We start from the raw sequence: 25884 nt of genomic DNA, 5'->3' as shown, positions 1-25884 counted from the left end.
CTAAGCGCTGGGGAGGTTACAAGGTGATCGGGTTGTCCCACGTGGGGCTCGCAGTCTTAATCCCCATTTTCCAGATGAGGGAACTGAGGCCCAGAGAAGTGAAGTGACTTGCCCCAAGTCACACAGCTGAGAGTTGGCGGAGCCGGGATTGGAACCCGTGACCTCTGACTCCAAAGCCCGGGCTCTTTCCACTGAGCCACGCTGCTTCTGGATTATAGGTGGTGTTCCAGAATCAGTACGTTAGTGTGAGTTGACAGTCATCAAGAAGGCCGACGAAATGTCGCGTCTACCCGCTCTGTTGTATTGTACTCTTCTGTGCGCTTAGTAGAATGCTCTGCACACAGTAAGTGCTAAATAAATACCATTGATCAATAATAAGTCCTAACGATACCATAAGAAAACCCACCAAAGTAATGAGAATAAAGTGTAGACTGGCGAGGGAAGAGATCTGAGGCAGCGAGGAAGCTGGTACATAAGTCTTGCTGAGATAAAACGGGTATCTGGCCCAGGCTGGTGGTGGTTTAAATGGAGAGGAAGGTGTGGGTCCGGAAAATTCTGGTGGTATTGACACCTGTCTCCTTGTTTTGTTGTCCGTCTCCCCCTTCTAGACTGTGAGCCCGTTGTTGGGTAGGGACCGTCTTTATATGTTGCCGATTTGTACTTCCCAAGCGCTTAGTACTGTAGTAATAATAATAATAATAATGACATTTATTAAGCACGTAATATGTGCAAAGCACTGTTCTTAGCGCTGGGGAGGTTACAAGGTGATCAGGTTGTCCCACGGGGGGCTCACAGTTTTAATCCCCATTTTCCAGATGAGGTAACTGAGGCCCAGAGAAGTGAAGTGGCTTGCCCAAAGTCACACAGCAGACAGTTGGCAGAGCCGGGATTTGAACCCATGACCTCTGACTCCAAAGCCCAGGCTCTTTCCATTGAGCCGTGCTGCTTCCCAGAGTACAGTGCTCTGCACACAATAAACGCTCAATAAATACGATTGAATGAATGAATGAATGAATGAAAAGGTTGTGAAAGAAAAACCCAGCAGGATAATAATAATAATGATGATGATGATGGTATTTATTAAGCGCTTACTCTGTGCAAAGCACTGTTCTAAGCGCTGGGGAGGTTACAAGGTGATCAGGTTGTCCCACGGGGGGCTCACAGGCTTCATCCCCATTTTATGAAGGATGTAACAATGGACCAAATATGATATGTTTGTACGTATTTATTGCTCTATTCATTTTATTTGTACATATTTATTCTATTTGTTTTATTTTGTTAATATGTTTTGTTTTGTTCTCTGCCTCCCCCTTCTAGACTGTGAGCCCGCTGTTGGGTAGGGACCGTCTCTAGATGTTGCCGATTTGTACTTCCCAAGTGCATAATACAGCACTCTGCACACAGTAAACGCTCAATAAATACGGTTGAGTGAATGAAAAGGTTGTGAAAGAAAAACCCAGCAGGATGATAATAATAATAATGATGATGATGGTATTTATTAAGCGCTTACTATGTACAAAGCACTGTTCTAAGCGCTGGGGAGACTACAAGGTGATCAGGTTGTCCCACGGAGGCTCACAGGCTTCATCCCCATTTTATGAAGGATGTAACTATAGACCAAATATGGTATGTTTGTACGTATTTATTACTCTATTTATTTTATTTGTACATATTTATTCTATGTATTTTATTTTGTTAATATGTTTTGTTTTGTTCTCTGTCTCCCCCTTCTAGACTGTGAGCCCGCTGTTGGGTAGGGACCGTCTCTATATGTTGCCAACTTGTACTTCCCAAGTGCTTAGTACAGTGCTCTGCACACAGTAAGCGCTCAGTCAATCAATCAATCAATCGTATTTATCGTATTCAATCGTATTCAATAAATACGATTGAATGAATGAATGAATGAATGAGACTTGAAGAAGTTGAGAGAAGCAGCATGGCCTAGTGAAAAGCGCCTGAGAGGACCTGGGTTTTAATCTCAGCTCTGCCATTTGCTTGCTTTGTGACCTTGGGCAAGTCACTTCGCTTCTCTGGGCCTCAGTTACCACATCTGTAAAATGGAGATTAAATCATCCACCTTCCAACGTGGACTGCGAATCCCATATGGGACAGAGGCTGCCTCCGATGTGATAAACTAGTGTCTACCCCAGTGCTTAGAACAGTGATTGACACCTAATAGGTGCTTAACAAATGCCATAATAATAATCACACTAGGCACTTGGGAGATTGTACTACGATAGATTTGTTATGCCCAATTCCTGCCCTCAGGGAGTTTACAGTCTAGTAGGGCTTGGCATCTGTGGCCTTCTCAGCACTTAGAAGCCACGGAGAAGCATCGTGGCTCAGTGGAAAGAGCCCAGGCTTTGGAGTCAGAGGTCATGGGTTCAAAACCCAGCTCTGCCAATTGTCAGCTGTGTGACTTTGGGCAAGTCACTTCACTTCTCTGGGCCTCAGTTCCCTCATCTGTAAGATGGGGATGAAGACTGTGAGCCCCCCGTGGGACAACCTGATCACCTTGTAACCTCCCCAGTGCTTTGCACATAGTAAGCGCTTAATAAATGCCACTTACGTCATCACAACCTCCCTTCTTACTTACTGAGAAACTTACTTTTGCTTACTGAAAAAGCACTTACTTTTTCATCGATCTATGCACTCTATAATTCACTTCTTCACTTGCCCATCTTTCCTGTTTCCTTGTTAGAGCCTGCTGTACCTCTGTTTTTCTCCTAATTGCAAATGCTTTGTAAATGATTTGTCTGTCTCCCCTCGTTAGAAGCGCTTAGTACAGTGCTCTGCACACAGTAAGCGCTCAATAAATACAATTGATGATTAGAATGTGAGCACCTGGAGGACAGAGCCTGTGTTCTTCTACCTTTATTGTCCTCCCCCAGACCCTTAGCACAGTGCTCTTATACACAGCAGGTGCTCAGTAGATAGTCGTTTTACCTTGTGTTTTCAAAACGCTAGAAGACATCGCTTAAAGGTGCCAAAGAGTTGCCCTAAGCCCGACTGAAGGAGCGCACGCAACCGTGAGGTGACCGGGAGAAAACATTGCTGCTCTAACATCAACATTAGCTGTTGGGAAATGACTCCCTTACTCAGTGACTGGTGTTAATAATGATAATAATGGCATTTGTTAAGCGCTTACTATGTGCAAAGCACTGTTCTAAGCGCCGGAGAGGGATACAAGGTGATCAGGTTGTCCCACGTGGGGCTCACAGTCCCCATTTTACAGTTGAGGTAACTGAGGCCCAGAGAAGTTAAGTGACTTGCCCAAGGTCACACAGCGGACAATTGGTGGAGCCGGGATTTGAACCCATGGCCTCTGACTCCCAAGCCTGGGCTCTTTCTATTGAGCCGTGCTTTTCTGCTCACCACCAGGTTACAGCCTAGACAGGTTTGTACTTTCCAAGTACGACAAACACAGAATACAAAATGCAAAATTGGTAATTTCCAAATACAAAAAAAAAACCCAACCCTCAACAGTTTCCTGCAAAACAACCCCCTGTTGCTAAGGTGGGGAGGGAAGGGCACAGAGTTATTCTGTCCCGTCGCTACCAACTGCACCCCTAAACCGAACGTGACATCCCAAGCGCTTAGTCCAGTGCTCTGCAATCAATCAATCAATCAATCATATTTATTGAGCGCTTACTATGTGCAGAGTACTGTACTAAGCGCTTGGGAAGTACAAATTGGCAACACATAGAGACAGTCCCTACCCAACAGTGGGCTCACAGTCTAAAAGGGGGAGACAGAGAACAGAACCAAACATACCAACAAAATAAAATAAATAGGATAGAAATGTACAAGTAAAATAAATAAATAAATAAATAGAGTAATAAATATGTACAACCATATATACATATATACAGGTGCTGTGGGGAAGGGAAGGAGGTAAGATGCGGGGATGGAGCGGGGGAGCACACAGTAAGCGCTCAGTAAATACGATTGAATGAGTGAATGAATAAGGTCAGAAGCCCGGGAGGGCGAGGAAATCACTTACGTGATTAAGTGTTGCGAACTTACTGTTTGCAGACCACTACTAAAGCACTTGGAGAGTGCAGAAGACGGCCTGAACTCTGCCCATCAGGAGCTTACAATACAGCCGAATATAAAATACGGCTAGAGTAGCTTGAAAGCCTGGACTTGCCGTAAAGCTAAGATGAAGGTCCTTTATGACAGGCCATCAGCTGAATAAGCTCTACAGCGAGTGCAGCTGTGACCGCCTCTCCTTTCCTTTTAAGCTCATTTGTGCAAGAAGGAGCTATGCCACCGTCAGAAAAACCTAAATTTTGACTAGGAGGGAGGACAGTGTCCTTCTCTGTCCTGCAGTCACCGTGGAGGGAGGACTGGGAGAGTTCATTTTTTTGGATGATGTATTGGAATCTTGAAATAATAATAATAATAATAATTGGCATTTGTTAAGCGCTTACTATGTGCAAAGCACTGTTCTAAGCACTGAAATGGAAGGAAACTGTCAGAGTGGGTGGTAGTATTCCCCCTCTCGCCGTTTCCCCATGTGTGTGTAATTGACCCCGTATAAGTTGGTCTGAAAAGGAATATCTGGGCACACACAACTCGTGGTTTAGCTCAGAAGACAACTTGGACCCGTCTGCCTGTGAGTTAGCTTCCTTGATATCTTCCCAAGCGCTTAGGACAGTGCTGTGCACATAGTAAGCGCTCAATAAATACGATTGAATGAATGAATGAATAAGGTCAGAAGCCCGGGAGGGCGAGGAAACCACTTACGTGATTAAGTGTTGAGAACTTACTGTTTGCAGACCACTACTAAAGCACTTGGAGAGTGCAGAAGACGGCCTGAGCTCTGCCCATCAGGAGCTTACAATACAGCCGAATATAGAATATAATATGGCTAGAGTAGCTTGAAAGCCTGGACTTGCCATAAAGCTAAGATGAAGGTCCTTTATGACAGGCCATCAGCCGAATAAGCTCTACAGCGAGTGCAGCTGTGACCGCCTCTCCTTTCCTTTTAAGCTCATTTGCAAGAAGGAGCTATGCCACCGTCAGAAAAAACCTAAATTTTGACTAGGAGGGAGGACAGTGTCCTTCTCTGTCCTGCAGTCACCGTGGAGGGAGGACTGGGAGAGTTCATTTTTTCGGATGATGTATTGGAATCTTGAAACAATAATAATAATAATAATTGGCATTTGTGAAGCGCTTACTATGTGCAAAGCACTGTTCTAAGCGCTGAAATGAAAGGAAACTGTCAGAGTGGGTGGTAGTATTCCCCCTCTCGCCGTTTCCCCATGTGTGTGTAATTGACCCCGTATAAGTTGGTCTGAAAAGGAATATCTGGGCACTCACAACTCGTGGTTTAGCTCAGAAGACAACTTGGACCCGTCTGCCTATGAGTTAGCTTCCTTGATATCTTCCCAAGCGCTTACGACAGTGCTCTGCACGCAGCAAGCGCTCAATAAATACGATTGAATGAATGAATGAATGAATGAAAGGACCCAGAAAGATAGATAATAGAACTTTCCCCATAGTCTCCTTGTGGACACTTAACTGTCATTTCTCTATTAGGATATTAAAGCATTTGAAAGCCAAGGATCCCATGCAATTAAAGCTGGAACACTTGGAGCAAGGGTTTTCCGTTTATGTCAATGGAGCGAATTCAGAGCTAAGAACATCTCCAAGAAAAGCCATCCCTACAGATTTCTGTAGGAGCGCCTCATACGCAGAAGGAGCAAGTGGTAAGTGAAAGATATTTCAAAAGAGCGAGAAGCGTGTTTCCAATGTGGCCGTCAAAATTATTCACCAAGTGTCTACATCGAAGACTGTGAGCCCCACGTGGGACAACCTGATTACCTTGTATCTACCCCAGCGCTTCGAACAGTGCTTTGCACATCGTAAGCGCTTAAAAAATGCCAACATTATTATTATTATTATCGCACAGAAAGCCATACTCTGAATTGGGAAAATATGCAGAGAAAAATGAATTAAAAGTTGGTCCTTACTCACTAGGAGGTCACAGTTTAGGAAAAGGAAGTTATAGATCCGGTCCCAAAGAGTGAGAGGAGGTGGGCAAGGAGAGGTGTAAGGTCTGTGGTTGGGGGTGGTGAAGGGGACAAAGTTTTTCCCTCTGGGAACAGTGAAGGTTTTGGAGATCTGGTGGCAGGAGTCACCAGGCCCCAAAGGAACAGGAAGGTAGTGTCCTAAAAGACACACTGTCTTTTAGACTGTGAGCCCACTGTTGGGTAGGGACTGTCTCTATATGTTGCCAGCTTGTACTTCCCAAGCGCTTAGTACAGTGCTCTGCACACAGTAAACGCTCAATAAATACTTCCCAAGCGCAGGGACCGTCTCTATATGTTGCCGACTTGTACTTCCCAAGCGCTTAGTACAGTGCTCTGCACACAGTAAGCGCTCAATAAATACGATTGAGTGAATGACTGAATGAATTTTGATGATTCTAGAACATGTAGTTGTGAAAATACGTGTGGCTGTTGACCTTTTCCCCCTCTAAAATCAGAATTTTATTTCCTGGTCAGTCAAGGTCAATCAGTCGGTGTTTGGGAATGAAAAGAGATAAAGCCAGATCCTTTTCTGGAGATTAGTCCAAGACCAAGATATAAGATCTTGGTTATCAATATAAGATATAAGAACTTATATCACAGTCTTCCAGACTGTGAGCCCGTTGTTGGGTAGGGACCGTCTCTATATGTTGCCGACCTTTACTTCCCAAGCTCTTAGTCCAGTGCTCTGCGCACAGTAAGCGCTCAATAAATACGATGGAATGAATAAATGAATGAACTTTTGCTTAAATAGGCTAAGTACCTGGGGTCAGGATCTGCAAGATGATATTGCGACTCCTGACCAAAAGTTGATCAGAAGGGACAGGGGTGGATCTTGTTGCGTGAATCAGCCTGTTGATGAAAGGCTTTTAGACTGTGAGCCCACTGTTGGGTAGGGACTGTCTCTATATGTTGCCAACTTGTACTTCCCAAGCGCTTAGTACAGTGCTCTGCACGTAGTAAGCGCTCAATAAATACGATTGATGATGAACAAATACGATTGATTGATTGATAGTGGAAGCTACAGGGAAAAAGGGTTCCCAACAGGGACCTGGGCCCAAATCAGCCAAAGTGGATTTCTCTGCCCAGCCTGCCAAATCAGCAGTCAGGAAGGAGGAAACTGCTTTCCCAGCAAACACATCCCATCCTCCTTGCTCACTGCCTGTGGAAATATGAGCCCTCACTTCATGCATGGATACGTGTAACCACAAACATCCCTTTTCACACTCACCGTGCACCTTTAGCAGTGCTTCAGATCTGAAGTTGTCAGGGTGTTCGATGCCTCCTACCTCACCTCCCTTCTCTCCTTCTACTGCCCAGCCCGCACCCTCCGCTCCTCCACCACTAATCTCCTCACTGTACCTCGCTCTCGCCTGTCCCGCCATCGACCCCCGGCCCACGTCATCCCCCGGGCCTGGAATGCCCTCCCTCTGCCCATCCGCCAAGCCAGCTCTCTTCCTCCCTTCAAGGCCCTGCTGAGAGCTCACCTCCTCCAGGAGGCCTTCCCAGACTGAGCCCCTTCTTTCCTCTCCCCCTCGTCCCCCTCTCCATCCCCCCGTCTTACCTCCTTCCCTTCCCCACAGCACCTGTATATATGTATATATGGTTGTACATATTTATGACTCTATTTATTTATTTATTTATTTATTTTACTTGTACATTTCTATCCTACTTATTTTATTTTGTTGGTATGTTTGGTTCTGTTCTCTGTCTCCCCCTTTTAGACTGTGAGCCCACTGTTGGGTAGGGACTGTCTCTATGTGATGCCAATTTGTACTTCCCAAGCGCTTAGTACAGTGCTCTGCACATAGTAAGCGCTCAATAAATACGATTGATTGATTGATTGATTGATTGAGATTTGTAGCCACGTGTGAGCGTGACTGAAAAGATGGGTGGGCCCCTCTTCTGGGTCAGTCTAGGGCTGCGAGACACAAAAAGTGCGGCGAAAAAGCCCTGCTTTCTCGTCAGCAACCAAGTGACAGGCCTCCCCATCACCCCCTGGCCCACACTTGTGTGTACACACACACTATCTGCCTTTGTCTCTCTCTCTCTCCACACACATTCTCTCTCATGTGTGTGATGTTGTCTCATGTGTTGTCTCTCATGTGTTGTCTCTCTCTCTCTCTCATTCACATACACACTCTCTTATCCAGCATACCAGTATACAGATCTCTACTCATATATACACAAACACACCCCATTCAACTCATCACACAGACATAAACGAAATATTGGAACATACCAAAACATTCTTACCCACAGGTGCAGAGCCCGCAAAGTGGGAAATTCACCCAAAAAAGCCTTTACGTAGATAAAACGCATAAGGACTAAAGACAGAAGGGATGACCAAGCCGGGATTTATGGTAGTAGTAGCTCAGGGGAAATCAATCAATCAATCAATCAATCAATCGTATTTATTGAGCGCTTACTATGTGCAGAGCACTGTACTAAGCGCTTGGGAAGTACAAATTGGCATCACATAGGGACAGTCCCTACCCAACAGTGGGCTCACAGTCTAAAAAGAGCCTGGGAAAGAGCCCAGGCTTGGGAGTCAGAGGTCGTGGGTTCAAATCCCGGCCCCGCCGCTTGTCAGCTGTGTGACTTTGGGCAAGCCGCTTCACTTCTCTGGGCCTCGGTCACCTCATCCGTAAAATGGGGATTAAGACTGTGAGCCCCTCGTGGGACAACCTGATGATCTTGTATCTCCCCAGCACTTAGTGCTTGGCACATAGTAAGCGCTTAGAAAAAACCATCGTTGTTGTTATTATCAACAAGCAGCATGGCGTAGTGGCTAGAGCACGGGCTTGGGAGTTAGAAGGTCATGGGTTCTAATGCCGGCTCCACCAAATGTCTGCTGTGTGACCTTGGGCCAGCCACTTGACTTCTCTGTGCCTCAGTTACGGCATCTGAAAAAGGGGGATTGAGCCGTGAGCCCCACGTGGAACGCGGACTGTGTCCAACCTGCTTGCATCCACCCCCGGGTTTAGTATAGTGCCTAGCAAGCAATCAGTCAATCAATCGTATTTATTGAGCGCTTACTGTGTGCAGAGCACTGTACTAAGCGCTTGGGAAGTACAAGTTGGCAACATATAGAGGCAGTCCCTACCCAAGAGTGGGCTCACACCTAGTAAGTGCTTAACAAATACCATCTCCCTTCACTCTTCTACTGGCTTTGTAAATGTTTTGGTTCAATAGTTATGGAATATATTGAACACGTACTCACCGTACCTCGTTCTCTCCTGTCCCGCCATCGACCCCCGGCCCACATCATCCCCGGGGCCTGGAATGCCCCCAGTCCCTCTGCCCCTCCGCCAAGCTCGCTCTCTTCCTCCCTTCAAGGCCCTGCTGAGAGCTCACCTCCTCCAGGAGGCCTTCCCAGACTGAGCCCCTTCCTTCCTCTCCCCCTCGTCCCCCTCTCCACCCCCTCATCTTACCTCCTTCCCTTCCCCACAGCACCTGTATATATGTATATATGTTTGTACATACTTATTACTCTATTTATTTATTTTACTTGTACATATCTATTCTATTTATTTTGTTTTGTTGGTATGTTTGGTTTTGTTCTCTGTCTCCCCCTTTTAGACTGTGAGCCCACTGTTGGGTAGGGACTGTCTCTCTGTGTTGCCAATTTGTATTTCCCAAGCGCTTAGTACGGTGCTCTGCACATAGTAAGCGCTCAGTAAATACGATTGATGATGATGATGATGACGTACTATGTGCTCGGCGCTGTGCTAAACACACGGGTAGGTGCTAGGAAATCAGTTCAACCATGGTCCCTGTCCCGTCCCCAAATCATCAACCCTTTCTCAGGAGTGGGCTCCTGCATTTTGAAAAGGGATTCCCATTTAATGAGCATGGAGGACAGTGAAATAGACTGCAGAGCAGTCATCCTTCATCCTTTGGTCTGTAAATTAGTGATTCTGCCTGTCCCGATTTCAACTCATTCTCTTTGTCACCTCCAGTAACTTCTCATTTTTTGGTGGTACTTTTTAGTATGTGATAAGCTCTGTACTAAGCTCTGGGGTAAGGTTGGGCTCAGTCCCTGTCCCTCATGAGGCTCACAGTCTAAATTGGAGGGAAGAGGAGTTAATCCCCATTTTACAGATGAGATAACGGAGAAATTAAGTGGCTTGCCCAAGGTCCCACAGCAGATAGTTGTCAGAGCCGGGTTTACAAGCCCCAGACCCAGGCTCCTTCCACTAGACCGCCCTACCTCTTAATTGTAATGAAATACATTTCAGCGTGAAAATTCATCAGTTTAAGTTGGCTGGTTGGAAGAATTAATCATCATTTTAATAATTTTGGTATTTGTTGAGCACCTACTATGTGCAAAGCACCGTTCCAAGCGCTGGGGAGGATACAAGGTGATCAGGTTGTCCCATGTGGGGCTCACAATCTTAATCCCTGTTTTACAGTTGAGGTAACTGAGGCCCAGAGAATCAATCAGTCAATCAATCAATCGTATTTATTGAGCACTTACTGTGTGCAGAGCACTGGACTAAGCGCTTGGGAAGTACAAGTTGGCAACATATAGAGACAGTCCCTACCCAACAGTGGGCTCACAGTCTAGAAGGGGGAGACAGAGAACAAAACCAAACATATTAACAAAATAAAATAAATAGAATAGATATGTACAAGTAAAATAAATAAATAAATAGAGTAATAAATAGGTACAAACATATATGCATGTATACAGGACACATATATATATATATACATATATATATACATACATATATATATACATACAATAGAGTAATAAATAGGTACAAACATATATGCATATATACAGGACATATACATATATATATATATATATATTATATATATATATATATATATATATATATACATACATATATACATATCCCAGCTCCGCCACTTGTCAGCTGTGTGACTTTGGGCAAGTCACTTAGCTTCTCTGGGCCTCAGTTCCCTCAACTGTAAAATGGGAATAAAGACTGTGAGCCCCCCGTGGGACAGCCTGATCACCTTGTAACCTCCCCAGCGCTTAGAACAGTGCTTTGCACATAGTAAGCGCTTAATAAATGCTATCATTATTATTATTATATACAGAGAAGTGAAGTGACTTGCCCAAAGTCACACAGCTGACAGGCGGCGGAGCCGGGATTTGAACCCATGACCTCTGACTCCCAAGCCCGGGCTCTTTCCACTGAGCCACAGGTGAGGGTTCAAGGAAGCTGAGCATCTTGTCTCGTAGGCACCCAGAAGCTTTAACCACAGCTCTTCTAGGCGTGTCTGGCGTAGGCCGCTTGGCTCAAGGATCTGGGATTAAAAGAAGGAATAAAGAAGAGAAATCTGAAGAAAAACAGCCTTGAATTTAACTTGAAGGTTTCTGAGACTACATTCGTACCGGTGTGCCTCAATTATACGCAAAATGATTGTGGCCTGGAAAACTTTTTCACGTATTTGAAGGTGTCCTCGGAAAAAACTTAGAAGAGATGTAGATGAGCGGTGTGTCGGAGGGCAGAGTAGCTTGTAAGTAGTGGAGGGATGGAGGGGAGGAAGGAAATAAAATTATTTTACTGCTTAGTGAGTAGCTGTAGTCAGAGTAGCCCTGACCCCGGGAAAGGAGTAGAGAAGAGTTTAATGATGCCCTTTGAAAGTCTTTCGTTTGCCCGCCAGGAACCGGCGAGATTCCTGCACACATGAGCTCAAGATTTTACGGCCTAGAGTTACGGTCTAGAGTTGCCTAGAGTTCTGTATATATGTTTGTACATATTTATTACTCTATTTATTTATTTATTTTACTTGTACATATCTATTCTGTTTATTTTATTTTGTTAGTCTGTTTGGTTTTGTTCTCTGTCTCCCCCTTTTAGACTGTGAGCCCACTGTTGGGTAGGGACTGTCTCTATATGTTGCCAACTTGGACTTCGCAAGCGCTTAGTACAGTGCTCTGCACACAGTAAGCGCTCAATAAATACGATTGATTGATTGATTGATTTAATGATGCCCTTTGAAAGTCTCTTGGTCGCTCGCCAGGAGCCGGCAAGATTCCTGCACACATGAGCTCAAGATTTTACGGCCTAGAGTTATGGTCTAGAGTTGCCTAGAGTTCTGTATATATGTTTGTACATATTTATTACTCTATTTATTTATTTATTTTACCTGTACATATCTATTCTGTTTATTTTATTTTGTTAGTCTGTTTGGTTTTGTTCTCGTTCTCCCCCTTTTAGACTGTGAGCCCACTGTTGGGTAGGCACTGTCTCTATATGTTGCCAACTTGTACTTCCCAAGCGCTTAGTACAGTGCTCTGCACACAGTAAGCGCTCAATAAATACGATTGATTGATTGATTTAATGATGCCCTTTGAAAGTCTCTTGGTCGCTCGCCAGGAGCCGGCAAGATTCCTGCACACGTGAACTCAAGATTTTACGGTCTAGAGTTGCCTACAGTTCTGTATATATGTTTGTACATATTTATTACTCTATTTATTTATTTTACCTGTACATATCTATTCTGCTTATTTTATTTTGTTAGTCTGGTTTTGTTCTCTGTCTCCCCCTTTTAGACTGTGAGCCCACTGTTGGGTAGGGACTGTCTCTATATGTTGCCAACTTGGACTTCCCAAGCGCTTAGTCCAGTGCTCTGCACACAGTAAGCGCTCAATAAATACGACTGATTGCAACAGGAATTTAAATTATTTTCTTTTATCTCGGCCTCCGCGTTGCTCTCTCCTCCAGTTCCAATTATCGGATCTTTGCTACCGCAAAAGAAATGGTAAATGAAGAGATGGCTAACGTTCCTGTGGGTAGACTTCTGCGTGTCATATATAATATATATTGAGCGTCGACAGCAACAACATACTGTAAATAGCCTCTTTGTCGTTTTCAAGAGTCGCATTACCAAGTCACCATGCGCATCTCTAACTTTCGTTCCAGATTCTGGCAGAAAAACCCTCCTTAAAGAGGCGGAGGAAGGCCCAGCACGTGGCTCGCGGACGGCTCCAAGCAAGGTTCAACGTAAAGGATGGCATCAGGTCTGGAAATAGGGTGAATTTATCCTGTAATCATCAGACCAGTCTTATCAGCAACAGTAAGGAAAGAAAAGGTGGTCTTCGAAGGGAACATAAAAATATAAAACCTGCCCTTCAGGGTTTGAACAGCCTTATGTGCCCAGATAGATTCCAGCCCTCTCCCGGAATACTGGGAACAATTTGTTTCATCAAAATCTCAATAAAGCCCAAAAGCTACTTCTTCATCAGTCGTATTTATTGAGCGCTTACTGTGTGCAGAGCACTGGACTAAGCGCTTGGGAAGTCCAAGTTGGCAACATACAGAGACAGTCCCTACCCAACAGTGGGCTCACAGTCTAAAAGGGGGAGACAGAGAACAAAACCAAACAGACTAACAAAATAAAATAAATAGAATAGATATGTGCAAGTAAAATAAATAAATTAATTAATAGAGTAATAAATCTGTACAAACATATATACATATATACAGGTGCTGTGGGGAAGGGAAGGAGGTAAGATGGGGGGGATGGAGAGGGGGATGAGGGGGAGAGGAAGGAAGGGGCTCAGTTTGGGAAGGCCTCCTAAGCTGCTTAATTCCTTGGGGTTTAAAAATGATAGTGACTGTGTACCCACCAAGTGCAATGCACTAAACTAAGTACTTGGGAAAGTTCAAAATACTAATAATGGCATTTATTAAGCACTTATTACGTGCAAAGCACTGTTCTAAGCTCTGGGGAGGTTACAATAATAATAATGATGGTATTTGTTAAGTGCAAAGCACTTAAAGTTCAAAATAAAAAATTTTGTGTATCCACCAAGTGCAATGCACTAAACTAAGTACTTGGGAAAGTTCAAAATAATAATAATGGCATTTATTAAGCACTTACTACGTGCAAAGCACTGGTCTAAGCTCTGGGGAGGTTACAATAATAATAATGATGGTATTTGTTAAGTGCAAAGCACTTAAAGTTCAAAATAATAAATTTTGTGTACCCACCAAGTGCAATGCACTAAACTAAGTACTTGGGAAAGTTCAAAATAATAATAATGGCATTTATTAAGCGCTTACTATGTGCAAAGCACTGTTCTAAGCTCTGGGGAGGTTACAATAATAATAATGATGGTATTTGTTAAGTGCAAAGCACTTAAAGTTCAAAATAATAAATTTTGTGTACCCACCAAGTGCAATGCACTAAACTAAGTACTTGGGAAAGTTCAAAATAATAATAATGGCATTTATTAAGCACTTACTATGTGCAAAGCACTGGTCTAAGCTCTGGGGAGGTTACAATAATAATGATGGTATTTGTTATGTGCAAAGCACTGTTCTAAGCGCTGAATGATGGCATTTGTTAAGCGCTTACTATGTGCAAAGCACTGTTCCAAGCTCTGGGGAGGTTACGATAATAATAATGATGGTATTTGTTAAGCGCTTACTATGTGCAAAGCACTGTTCTAAGCGCTGAATGATGGCATTTGTTAAGCGCTTACCATGTGCAAAGCAATGTTCCAAGCTCTGGGGACGTTACGATAATAATAATGATGGTATTTGTTAAGCGCTTACTATGTGCAAAGCACTGTTCTAAGCGCTGAATGATGGCATTTGTTAAGCGCTTACTATGTGCAAAGCACTGTTCTAAGCTCTGGGGAGGTTACAGTAATAATAATGATGGTATTTGTTAAGCGCTTACTATGTGCAAAGCACTGTTCTAAGCGCTGAATGATGGCATTTGTTAAGCGCTTACTATGTGCAAATCACTGTTCTAAGCTTTGGGGAGGTTACAATAATAATAATGATGGTATTTGTTAAGCGCTTACTATGTGCAAAGCACTGAATGATGGCATTTGTTAAGCGCTTACTATGTGCAAAGCACTGTTCTAAGCTCTGGGGAGGTTACAATAATAATAATGATGATGGTATTTGTTAAGCGCTTACTATGTGCAAAGCACTGTTCTAAGCGCTGAATGATGGCATTTGTTAAGCGCTTAACTATGTGCAAAGCACTGTTCCAAGCTCTGGGGAGGTTACAATAATAATAATGATGGTATTTGTTAAGTGCTTACTATGTGCAAAGCACTGTTCTAAGCACTGAATGATGGCATTTGTTAAGCGCTTACTATGTGCAAAGCACTGTTCTAAGCTCTGGGGAGGTTACAATGATAATAATGATGATGGTATTTGTAAAGCGCTTACTATGTGCAAAGCACTGTTCTAAGCGCTGAATGATGGCATTTGTTAAGCGCTTACTATGTGCAAAGCACTGTTCTAAGGGCTGGGGGGATACAAGGTGATCAGGTTGTCCCACGTGGGGCTCACAGTCTTAATCCCCGTTTTTTACAGATGAAGTAACTGAGGCCCAGAGAAGTGAAGTGACTTGGCCAAAGTCACCCAGCTGACAATTGGCTGAGCCGGAATTTGAACCCATGACCTCTGACTCCAAAGCCCGGGCTCTTTCTACTGAGCCACGCTGCTTCTCAGTGATTGATTGATTTGAGTCAATGAACACAGAGAAGCAGTATGGCCTAATGGATAGCGCGCAGGCCTGGGGGTGAGAAGGACCTGGATTCTGATCTCGGCGACATCACTTGTATGCTCTGTGACCTTGTCACTTGAGAAGCAGCGTGGCTCAGTGGAAAGAACACGTGCTTGGGAGCCAGAGGTCGTGGGTTCTAATCCCGGCTCCACCACTTGTCTGCTTTGTGATCTTGGGCAAGCCACTTCACTTCTCTATGCCTCAGTTCCCTCATCTGTAAAATGGGGATTAAGACTGTGAGCCCCATGTGGGACAACCTGATTACCTTGTATCTACCCCAGCGCTTATAGCAGTGCTTGGCACACAGTAAGCGCTTAACAAATACCATAATTACTACTATTACTATTACTTCTCTATGCCCCAGTTACCTCATCTGTAAAATGAGGATTAAGACTGTGAGCCCCTCGTGGGACAACCTGATCACCTTGTATCTACCCCAGCGCTTAGAGTAGTGCTCGGCACGCAGTAAGCGCTTAACAAATACCATAATTACTACTATTATTATTATTACTTCTCTATGCCCCAGTTATCTCATCTGTAAAATGGGGATTAAGACCGTGAGCCCCTCGTGGGACAACCTGATCACCTTGTATCTACCCCAGCGCTTAGAGCAGTGCTCGGCACGCAGTAAGCGCTTAACAAATACCATAATTACTACTATTATTATTACTTCTCTATGCCCCAGTTACCTCATCTATAAAATGGGGATTAAGACTGTGAGCCCCTCGTGGGACAACCTGATTACCTTGTATCTACCCCAGCGCTTAGAGCAGTGCTCGGCACGCAGTAAGCGCTTAACAAATACCATAATTACTACTATTATTATTACTTCTCTATGCCCCAGTTACCTCATCTATAAAATGGGGATTAAGACCGTGAGCCCCACGTGGGACAACCTGATCACCTTGTATCTACCCCACCACTTAGAGCAGTGCTCGGCCCACAGTAAGCGCTTAACAAATACCATAATTTCTACTATTATTATTACTTCTCCGAGCCTCAGTTACCTCTTCTGAAAAATGGGGTTTAAGACGGTGAGCCCCATGTGGGACGGGGACGGTGTCCAACCCCATTAGCTTGGATCTACAAAACGCTCAGCAGGGAAGTATGTATAAGGTGCTTCAGGGGAGATTTCTACAAAGTGCTCGGTGGGGAGATATGCCCAGAGTGCCCAGTGAGGAGGTGTGTTCAGAGTACTTGGTGATGGCAAAGGATGGACTGAGTCTTTTATAATAATAACAATAATAATAATAATAATAATAATAATAATAATAATAATGGCATTTATTAAGCGCTTACTATGTGCAAAGCACTATTCTAAGCGCTGGGGAGGTTATAAGGTGATCAGGTTGTCCCACAGGGGGCTCACAGTCTTAATCCCCATTTTACAGATGAGGGAACTGAGGCCCAGAGAAGTGAAGTGACTTGCCCACAGTCACACAGCTGACAAGTGGCGGAGCCGGGATTTGAACCCATGACCTCTGACTCCCAAGCCCGGGCTCTTTCCACTGAGCCACGCTGCTTCTCCGACTGCCTCTCCGCTGCTTTTAGACCGCGAGCCCACTGTTGGGTAGGGACCGTCTCTAGATGTTGCCAACTTGGACTTCCCAAGCGCTTAGTCCAGTGCTGTGCACACAGTAAGCGCTCAATAAATACGATTGATTGATTGATTGATTGAGTGAGTGAGTGCCGGGCTGGGAGATGTGTAAAGTGGGCTCGGTGGGGAGGTCTGTACAGAGCGTTCGGTAGGAAGATGTACAAAGTGCTTGGCGGGAGGAGATCGTTACCAAATGCTAAGCGGGAAGATATTTATAAAGTTCCTGGGGGTAGACAAAGTGCTCGGCAGGGAGGAACATACAAAGTGCTCACGGGAAGCTACCTACACAGCATCCTCCCCCTTCTAGACTGTGAGCCCGCTGTTGGGTAGGGACCGTCTCTATGTGTTGCCGACTTGGACTTCCCAAGCGCTTAGTCCAGTGCTCTGCACACAGCAAGCGCTCAATAAATACGATTGATCGATTGATTGATTCTGCGGGGAGATACGGACAGATTGCTCAGCGGTGAGGCGCGTACAGAGTGCTCAGCCGGAAGCCATGTACAAAGTACTCCATGAGGATGATGTATATGGTGTACTAGGAGGGGAAGATATGTACAGAGTGCTTAGGAGAAGCAGCGTGGCTCAGTGGAAAGAGCCCGGGCTTTGGAGTCAGAGGGCATGGGTTCAAATCGCGGCTCCGCCAGTTGTCAGCTGGGTGACTGTGGGCCAGTCACTTCACTTCTCTGGGCCTCAGTTCCCTCATCTGGAAAATGGGGATGAAGACTGTGAGCCCCCCGTGGGACAACCCAATCACCTTGTATCCCCCAGCGCTTAGAACAGGGCTTTGCACAAATACCATCATTATCCTTATTATTATTATATGGTGTACTAGGAGGGGAAGATATGTACAAAGTGCTTAGGAGAAGCAGCGTGGCTCAGTGGAAAGAGCCCGGGCTTTGGAGTCAGAGGGCATGGGTTCAAATCGCGGCTCCGCCAGTTGTCAGCTGGGTGACTGTGGGCCAGTCACTTCACTTCTCTGGGCCTCAGTTCCCTCATCTGGAAAATGGGAATGGAGACTGGGAGCCACGCCGTGGGGCAACCTGATCACCTTGTAACCTCCCTAGCGCTTAGAACAGTGCTTTGCACATAGTAAGCGCTTAACAAATACCATCATTATCCTTATTATTATTATATGGTGTACTAGGAGGGGAAGGTATGTACAAAGTGCTTAGGAGAAGCAGCGTGGCTCAGTGGAAAGAGCCCGGGTTTTGGAGTCAGAGGGCATGGGTTCAAATGCCGGCTCCGCCAATTGTCAGCTGGGTGACTTTGGGCAAGTCACTTCACTGCTCTGGGCCTCAGTTCCCTCATCTGGAAAATGGGAATGGAGACTGGGAGCCCCGCCGTGGGGAAACCTGATCACCTTGTAACCTCCCCAGCACTTAGAACAGTGGTTTGCACATAGTAAGCGCTTAACAAATACCATCATTATCCTTATTATTATTATATGGTGTACTAGGAGGGGAAGTTATGTACAAAGTGCTTAGGAGAAGCAGCGTGGCTCAGTGGAAAGAGCCCGGGCTTTGGAGCCAGAGGGCATGGGTTCAAATCACAGCTCCGCCAGTTGTCAGCTGGGTGACTTTGGGCCAGTCACTTCACTTCTCTGGGCCTCAGTTCCCTCATCTGGAAAATGGGAATGGAGACTGGGAGCCCCGCAGTGGGGCAACCTGATCACCTTTTATCCCCCCAGCGCTTAGAACAGTGCTTTGCACATAGTAAGCACTTAACAAATACCATCATTATCATTATTATTATTATATGGTGTACTAGCAGGGGAAGATATGTACAAAGTGCTTAGGAGAAGCAGCCTGGCTCAGTGGAAAGAGCCCGGGCTTTGGAGTCAGAGGGCATGGGTTCAAATCCCAGGTCCGCCAGTTGTCAGCTGGGTGACTTTGGGCAAGTCACTTCACTGCTCTGGGCCTCAGTTCCCTCATCTGGAAAATGGGAATGGAGACTGGGAGCCCCGCCGTGGGGCAACCTGATCACCTTGTAACCTCCCCAGCGCTTAGAACAGTGCTTTGCACATAGTAAGCGCTTAACAAATACCATCATTATCATTATTATTATTATATGGTGTACTAGGAGGGGAAGGTATGTACAAAGTGCTTAGGAGAAGCAGCGTGGCTCAGAGGAAAGAGCCCGGGTTTTGGAGTCAGAGGGCATGGGTTCAAATTCCGGCTCTTGTCAGCTGGGTGACTTTGGGCAAGTCACTTCACTTCTCTGGGCCTCAGTTCCCTCATCTGTAAAATGGGGATGAAGACTGTGAGCCCCCCGCGGTACAACCTGATCACCTTGTATCCTCCCCAGCGCTTAGAACAGTGCTTTGCACATAGTAAGCGCTTAACAAATACCATTATTATCATTGTTATTATTATATGTTGTACTAGGAGGGGAAGTTATGTACAAAGTGCTTAGGAGAAGCAGCATGGCTCAGTGGAAAGAGCCTGGGCTTGGGAATCAGAGGTCATGGGTTCGAATGCTGGCTCCGCCACATGTCTACTGTGTGACCCTGGGCAAGTCACTTCTCTGAGCCTCAGTCACCTCATCTGTAAAATGGGGATTAAGACTGTGAGCCCCCTGTGGGACAACTTGATCACCTTGTATCCACCCCCAGCGCTTAGAACAGTGCTCTGCACATAGTAAGCGCTTAACAAATGCCATTATAATTATTATTATTATTATTCCCTGGGCCTCAGTTCCCTCACCTGGAAAATGGGGATGAAGACTCTGAGCCCCCCGTGGGACAACCTGGTCACCTTGTATCCTCCCCAGCTCTTAGAACAATGCTTTGCACATAATAATCACTTAATAAATGCCATTATTATTATTATCGGTGGGGAGATTTGTACAAAGTGCTCGGCAGGGAGATACATAGAAAATGTTCAGTGGGGAGATCAATTGTATTTATAGATCACTTATTGTGTGCAGAGTACTATACTAAGCCCTGGGAGAGTACAGTATAGCAGAATTGGTAGACACGTTCCCTGCCCACAATGAGTTCACAGTCTAGATGCGGAGGCAGGCATTAATATGAATAAATAAATTACAGATGTGTCCCTAAGTGCTTTGAGAGGGGTGAATAAAAGCAGCGTGGCTTAGTGGAAAGATCACGGGCTTGGGAGTAAGAGGACTCGGTTTCTAATCCCGGCTCCGCTGTTGTCTTCTTTTTTGACCTTGGGCAAGCCACTTGACTTCTCTGTGCCTCAGTGACCTCATCTGTAAAATGGGGATTAAGACTGAGAGCCCCATGTGGGACAACCTGATTACCTTGTATCTACCCCAGCGCTTAGAACAGTGCTTAGTACATAGTAAGCACTTAGGGAATGCCATTATTATTATTATTATTATTACAAGGAGTAAATCGGGGTGACTCAGGAGGGAATGGGAAAAGAGGAAATGAAGGCTTAATGCCTTTATCTTGGAAGGCTTAATGTCTTTATCTTGGCAGAAATGTGTCTTCAATAAGGTTTTGAAGGTGGGAAGAGTAATTGTCTGTCAGATATGAAGAGGGAGAGGGTTCCAAGGCAGAGGCCAGACATGGGCGAGAGGTCGGTGCAAGATAGACAAGATCAAGAAACAGTGAGTAGGTTGGTAATAATAATAATAATAATAATAATAATAATGGCATTTATTAAGTGCTTATTATGTGCAAAGCACTGTTCTAAGCGCTGAGGAGGATACAAGGTGATGGGGTTGTCCCATGTGAGGCTCCCAATCTTAATCCCCATTTTCCAGATGAGGTAACAGAGGCCCAGAGAAGTGGAGTGCCTTGCCCCAAATCACACAGCTGACAAGTGGCGGAGTCGGGATTTGAACCCGTGACCTCCGACTCCAAAGCCCGGGCTCTTTCCACTGAGCCACGCTGCTTCTCTAACGCAATGCGTGGGTTGGGTTGTAGAGGTAGGAGGGGGACAAGGTGTCTGAGTGCCTTAAAGCCGGTGGTAAAGAGGTTCTGTTTGATGTGGACGTAGATGGGCAGCCACTCACGGCGCTTGAGGAGTGGGGAAACGTGAACTGAATGTTTTTCTCATCATCATCATCATCAGTCGTATTTATTGAGCGCTTACTGTGTGCAGAGCACTGTACTAAGCGCTTGGGAAGTACAAATTGGCAACATATAGAGACAGTCCCTACCCAACAGTGGGCTCACAGTCTAAAATTTTTTTCTCCGAAAAATATTCCAGGCCGCAGGGTGAAATGTGGACTGGAGTGGGGAGAGAAAGGAGGCCGGGCGGTCAGCAAAGAGGCTGATACAGTAATCAAGGAGAGATCGGTTAAGTGATTGGATTAACATGATAGTTCGGATGAGGAGGAAAGGGGGGATTTTAGCGCCGCTGTGAAGGTTAAACCAACAAGATTTAATGATAGATTGAATATGTGCTTTGACGGAGATAGGTGGGTCAAGGATAATGCCAAGGTTACGGGCTTGTGAGACAGGGAGGATGGTGGTCTCTCTGTACTGATGGGAAAAAATCACAGGGAGAACAGGGTTTGTGGGGGGATGATAAGGAGTTCGGTTTTGGACTCGTTAAGTTGGAAAATGATATGTTCAAAAGTGTCCCGCAAGGAGAGATGTTCAAAGTGTCTGGCGGAGAGCTACGTGCACAGCGTTCACTGGGGAGGTAAGTGCAAAGTGGCAGGGAGATATGTACAAAATGCTCAGCAGGGCTGTATTCATTCAATCGTATTTATTGAGCGCTGTACTAAGCGCTCAGCACTGTACTAATGGACAAAGTAAAAACCTAATTGGGTCGAAAGAAGCGCTGAGGTGACAGTACAGGGAGGAGATTCATTCATTCATTCATTCAATCGTATTTATTGAGCGCTTACTGTATGCAAAGCACTGGACTAAGCGCTTGGGAAGTCCAAGTCGGCAACATCTAGAGACGGTCCCTACCCAACAGCGGGCTCACAGTCTAGAAGGGGGAGACAGACAACACAACAAAACGTGTGGACAGGTGTTCTGTTTTGGACTTCTTAAGTTGGAAAATGATATGTTCAAAATGTCCCGAAAGGAGAGATGTTCAAAGTGTCTGGCAGAGAGCTACGTGCACAGCGTTCACTGGGGAGATAAGTATAAAGTGTTTGGCAGGGAGATACGTACAAAATGCTCAGCAGGGCTATATGGACAAAGTAAAAACCTAATTGGGTCGAAAGAAGCGCTGAGGTGACAGTACAGGGAGGAGATTCATTCATTCATTCATTCAGTCGTATTTATTGAGCACTTACTGTGTGCAGAGCACTGGACTAAGCGCTTGGGAAGTCCAAGTCGGCAACATCTAGAGACAGTCCCTACCCAACAACGGGCTCACAGTCTAGAAGTGGGAGACGGACAACAAAACAAAACGTGTGGACAGGTGTCAAGTCGTCAGAACAAAGATGATTCCAGCGCTTAGAGCAGTGCTTTGCACATAGTAAGCGCTTAACAAATGCCATCATTTGTAGCTCACCTCCTCCAGGAGGCCTTCCCAGACTGAGCCCCTTCCTTCCTCTCCCCGTCATCCCCCTCTCCATCCCCCCCATCATACCTCCTTCCCTTCCCCACAGCACCTGTATATATGTATATATGTTTGTACATATTTATCACTATTTATTTATTTATTTTACTTGTACGTATCTATTCTACTTTATTTTGTAGTATTTTTGGTTTTGTCTCCCCCTTTTAGACTGTGAGCCCACTGTTGGGTAGGGACTGTCTCTATATGTTGCCAATTTGTACTTCCCAAGCGCTTAGTACAGTGCTCCGCACACAGTAAGCGCTCAATAAATACGATTGATGATGATGATGATGATGATAAATAGGGGATGAAATATTAGTCAGGGAAGGCCTCCTGGCAGAGGGGGGATTTCAGAAGGGCCTTGAAAATGGGGAGAGCAGTAGTCTGCTGCGGGTGATGGAGACAGAAGGGACGGAGTCAGACCATATTGGTAGGAGAGATGAATAGGTTGCTTTGAGGGGAACCCAGCGTATGAACTGGGATGTAGTGGGAGAAAAGTGAGGATAAGTAGCAGGGAGGTGGTAGGGGACTTTGAACTTGGCTAGAGGTGCGGGAGCTCTCAGATTTAGCGAGGGATGAAGTCCCAGAAACAGTGTAAGCTTGGTGATGGAGGCGGTACAGTCTGGAACCAGCAACAGATAGAAGGCCAATCCTTTATCAACAAAGAAAACCGTATTTTAGTGCAGGATACCTACCCTTTGCAAGTGTTTGCTTAGGCCCAATATTTCTACCCCTTATAGGAACCAGATTTGCTCGCATAAATTGCCCCAGTTTTTGCATTTTGCTCCTAAGATGGGTCACGTGACATTTAACGCTAAGGAAATCAGGAGACAAAAGCAGAGGAAGAAGAAGGGGGAGAGTAGGAAGAGGAAGATAAGAAGGTATTTGAACCTTAGTCTCTTACTTCAACTGCACTTTCCCAAGTGTTGCACACAATTCGCACTTAATTGAGTCACTCCACTCCCTGCTCCTCTTCTGACCTTGGGAGTTGGCACATTTCACTGAAGAAACTCCCGCCCGAGCTCTAAGCCTGTGTCTGCAGAATTAGCTTGTCCTGACCCTTTTCGTCTTCCTACACTGGTCGGTCACTGCCGCGCCTTACGGAAAACAACCTTTCATTCCCCCCTCAAAAATGGGAATAGGGAGAAATTATGCGGTGGAGGCAGTTCTGCAGCAAAATTTAGCATTTTGCCTGTAGTCACGTGTGCCCTTTTATTCCCACTTTACACCCTGTGAGGTCAGTTTTGTTCTTTAAATCCTTCTCTTTCTGAATGGGTGAAGATTTCTGATTGCAACGGGACCCGTGACCGTTAAGCAATGCAGTCATTTGCCAAACTGCTGTCAGACTTAATGAACCTCATCAGTTGTTATCCTTAAATTGGTAGTGAAAGGGCTAGTTTTCCAGCAATTTTCTAGGGGTTTGTTTAACGTCTCTAAAATACATTCACTCCAATTAAGCAATTACTTTGCTTCTACTTTAAAGCATCCCTGATTTCCAGCAGCAATTGAGACTGTCCAACCATGGTCCAGGGAGCGCCGAGCGATAAATTTCATGAGTTAAATTCAAGATGCTGTCTAAATTCTTTTTTCAAGAGAAGCAGCGTGGCTCAGTGGAAAAAACCCTGGCTTGGGAGTCCGAGGTCATGGGTTCTAATCCCGGTTCCGCCACTTTTTTTTTTTGATGGCATTTATTAAGGGCTTACTATGTGCAAAGCACTGTTCTAAGCACTGGGGAGGTTACAAGGTGATCAGGTTGTCCCACGTGGGGCTCACAGTCTTCATCCCCATTTTACAGATGAGGTCACTGAGGCCCAGAAAATTAAGTGACTTGCCCAAAGTCACACAGCTGACAACTGGTGGAGCCGGGATTTGAACCCCTGGCCTCTGACTCCAACGCCCGGGCTCTTTCCACTGAGCCACACTGCTTCTCCACTTGTCAGCTGTGTGACTTTGGGCAAGTCACTTCACTTCTCTGTGCCTCAGTTACCTCATCTGTAAAATGTGGATTAAGAGTGTGAGCCCCACATGGGACAACCTGATTAGTTTGTATTCCCCCTTCCCCGCCCCCAGCGCTTAGAACAGTGCCTGGCACATAGTAAGCGCTTAACAACTACCATCATCATTATTATTATTATTATATATTTCAGGATATATCCGTCTTCAATCAATCAATCAATCAATTGTATTTATTGAACGCTTACTGTGTGCAGAGCACTGTACTAAGCGCTTGGGAAGTACAAGTCGGCAACATATAGAGACAGTCCCTACCCAACAGTGGGCTCACAGTCTAAAAGGGACTTTTAGACTTCAACTGATGAAACAAATGCTGCTCACTTCAGAATGGCAATTGTCAGATAATTTCCCCCAGAGGAATTCATTCATTCAGTCGTATTTATTAAGCACTTACTGTGTGCAAAGCACTGTACTAAGCGCTTGGGAAAGCACATTATAAGAATAAACAGTGACAATCCCTGTCCACAACGAGCTCACAGTCTAGAGGAGGGGAGATAGACATCAATACAAATAAATAAACTTACAGATATCTATATAAGTGCCGTGGGGCTGGGGTTGGGGGTAGGCAGGTGGAGAAAGCAAAGAGAATAAGTCAGGGCAAAGCAGAAGGGAGTGGGAGATGAGGAAAAGTAGGGCTTAGTGAGTTGATGGTCTTCAGGTCAAAACTATTAGACGATGAGAGGAGAGGATGTCTTTCTTTGTCCCAGTTAACAGTTGACTTGTCACTGTCATCATCAGTGTTTATTGTATGCGAAGCACTGTGCTTAGCATTTGGGAGAGTATAAGGGAAACAAGACCCACGATTATTGCCCTCCATTTTTTAAATGTAGCAAGGGCTGACAGGCCAAATTAATTTGCAAATTGTGAGAGCAGAATAGAAAGGAAACAGTATAATGCTTCAGGGTGAAATATCCAAATAAATAATGAATTCAGGAATAAAATACGCAGAAGTGCACAGGGGCTTGGTACAGGAATGAAGGGTATAGGGGTGGGGTTGGGTTACTGGAGAAGGCTTCCTGGAGGGATAGGATTTTAGGAAGCCTTGGAAGTTGGGAAAAGCTGTGGTGTGGTCGGTTTGGGGATGGTGGCAGTTCCAGGCTGGGAAAACAACCTGAGCAAGAGGTTAGAGGCAGGAATGGAGAGACTGAGGTACGGTTAAAAATTAAATCTGGGGGAACAAACTGTGCAAGCTAGGGAGTAGTGGGTGGAGAGAGCTGAAACGCAAAAT

At 45.2% G+C, this 25884-nt stretch overlaps 1 protein-coding gene across 3 annotated transcripts in view; it reads left to right on the top strand.

Moving 5' to 3' along the window:
* LOC119942307 (katanin interacting protein) overlaps positions 1-25884 on the top strand; it is a 174122-nt gene that overhangs the window by 46835 nt on the left and 101403 nt on the right. For all 3 annotated transcript variants that reach the window (XM_038763019.1, XM_038763018.1, XM_038763017.1), the window contains exons 4-5: positions 5545-5714; positions 12944-13041. In XM_038763019.1, coding sequence (XP_038618947.1) covers positions 5545-5714; positions 12944-13041 — 268 coding nt within the window. The remainder of the gene's footprint in view (positions 1-5544; positions 5715-12943; positions 13042-25884) is intronic.

Source organism: Tachyglossus aculeatus, chromosome 21 (assembly GCF_015852505.1).
Source record: "Tachyglossus aculeatus isolate mTacAcu1 chromosome 21, mTacAcu1.pri, whole genome shotgun sequence".
Taxonomy (NCBI): Eukaryota; Metazoa; Chordata; class Mammalia; order Monotremata; family Tachyglossidae; genus Tachyglossus; species Tachyglossus aculeatus.
Note: the sequence above shows the minus strand (reverse complement) of the source record. Positions and strands in the feature narration are given on the sequence as shown.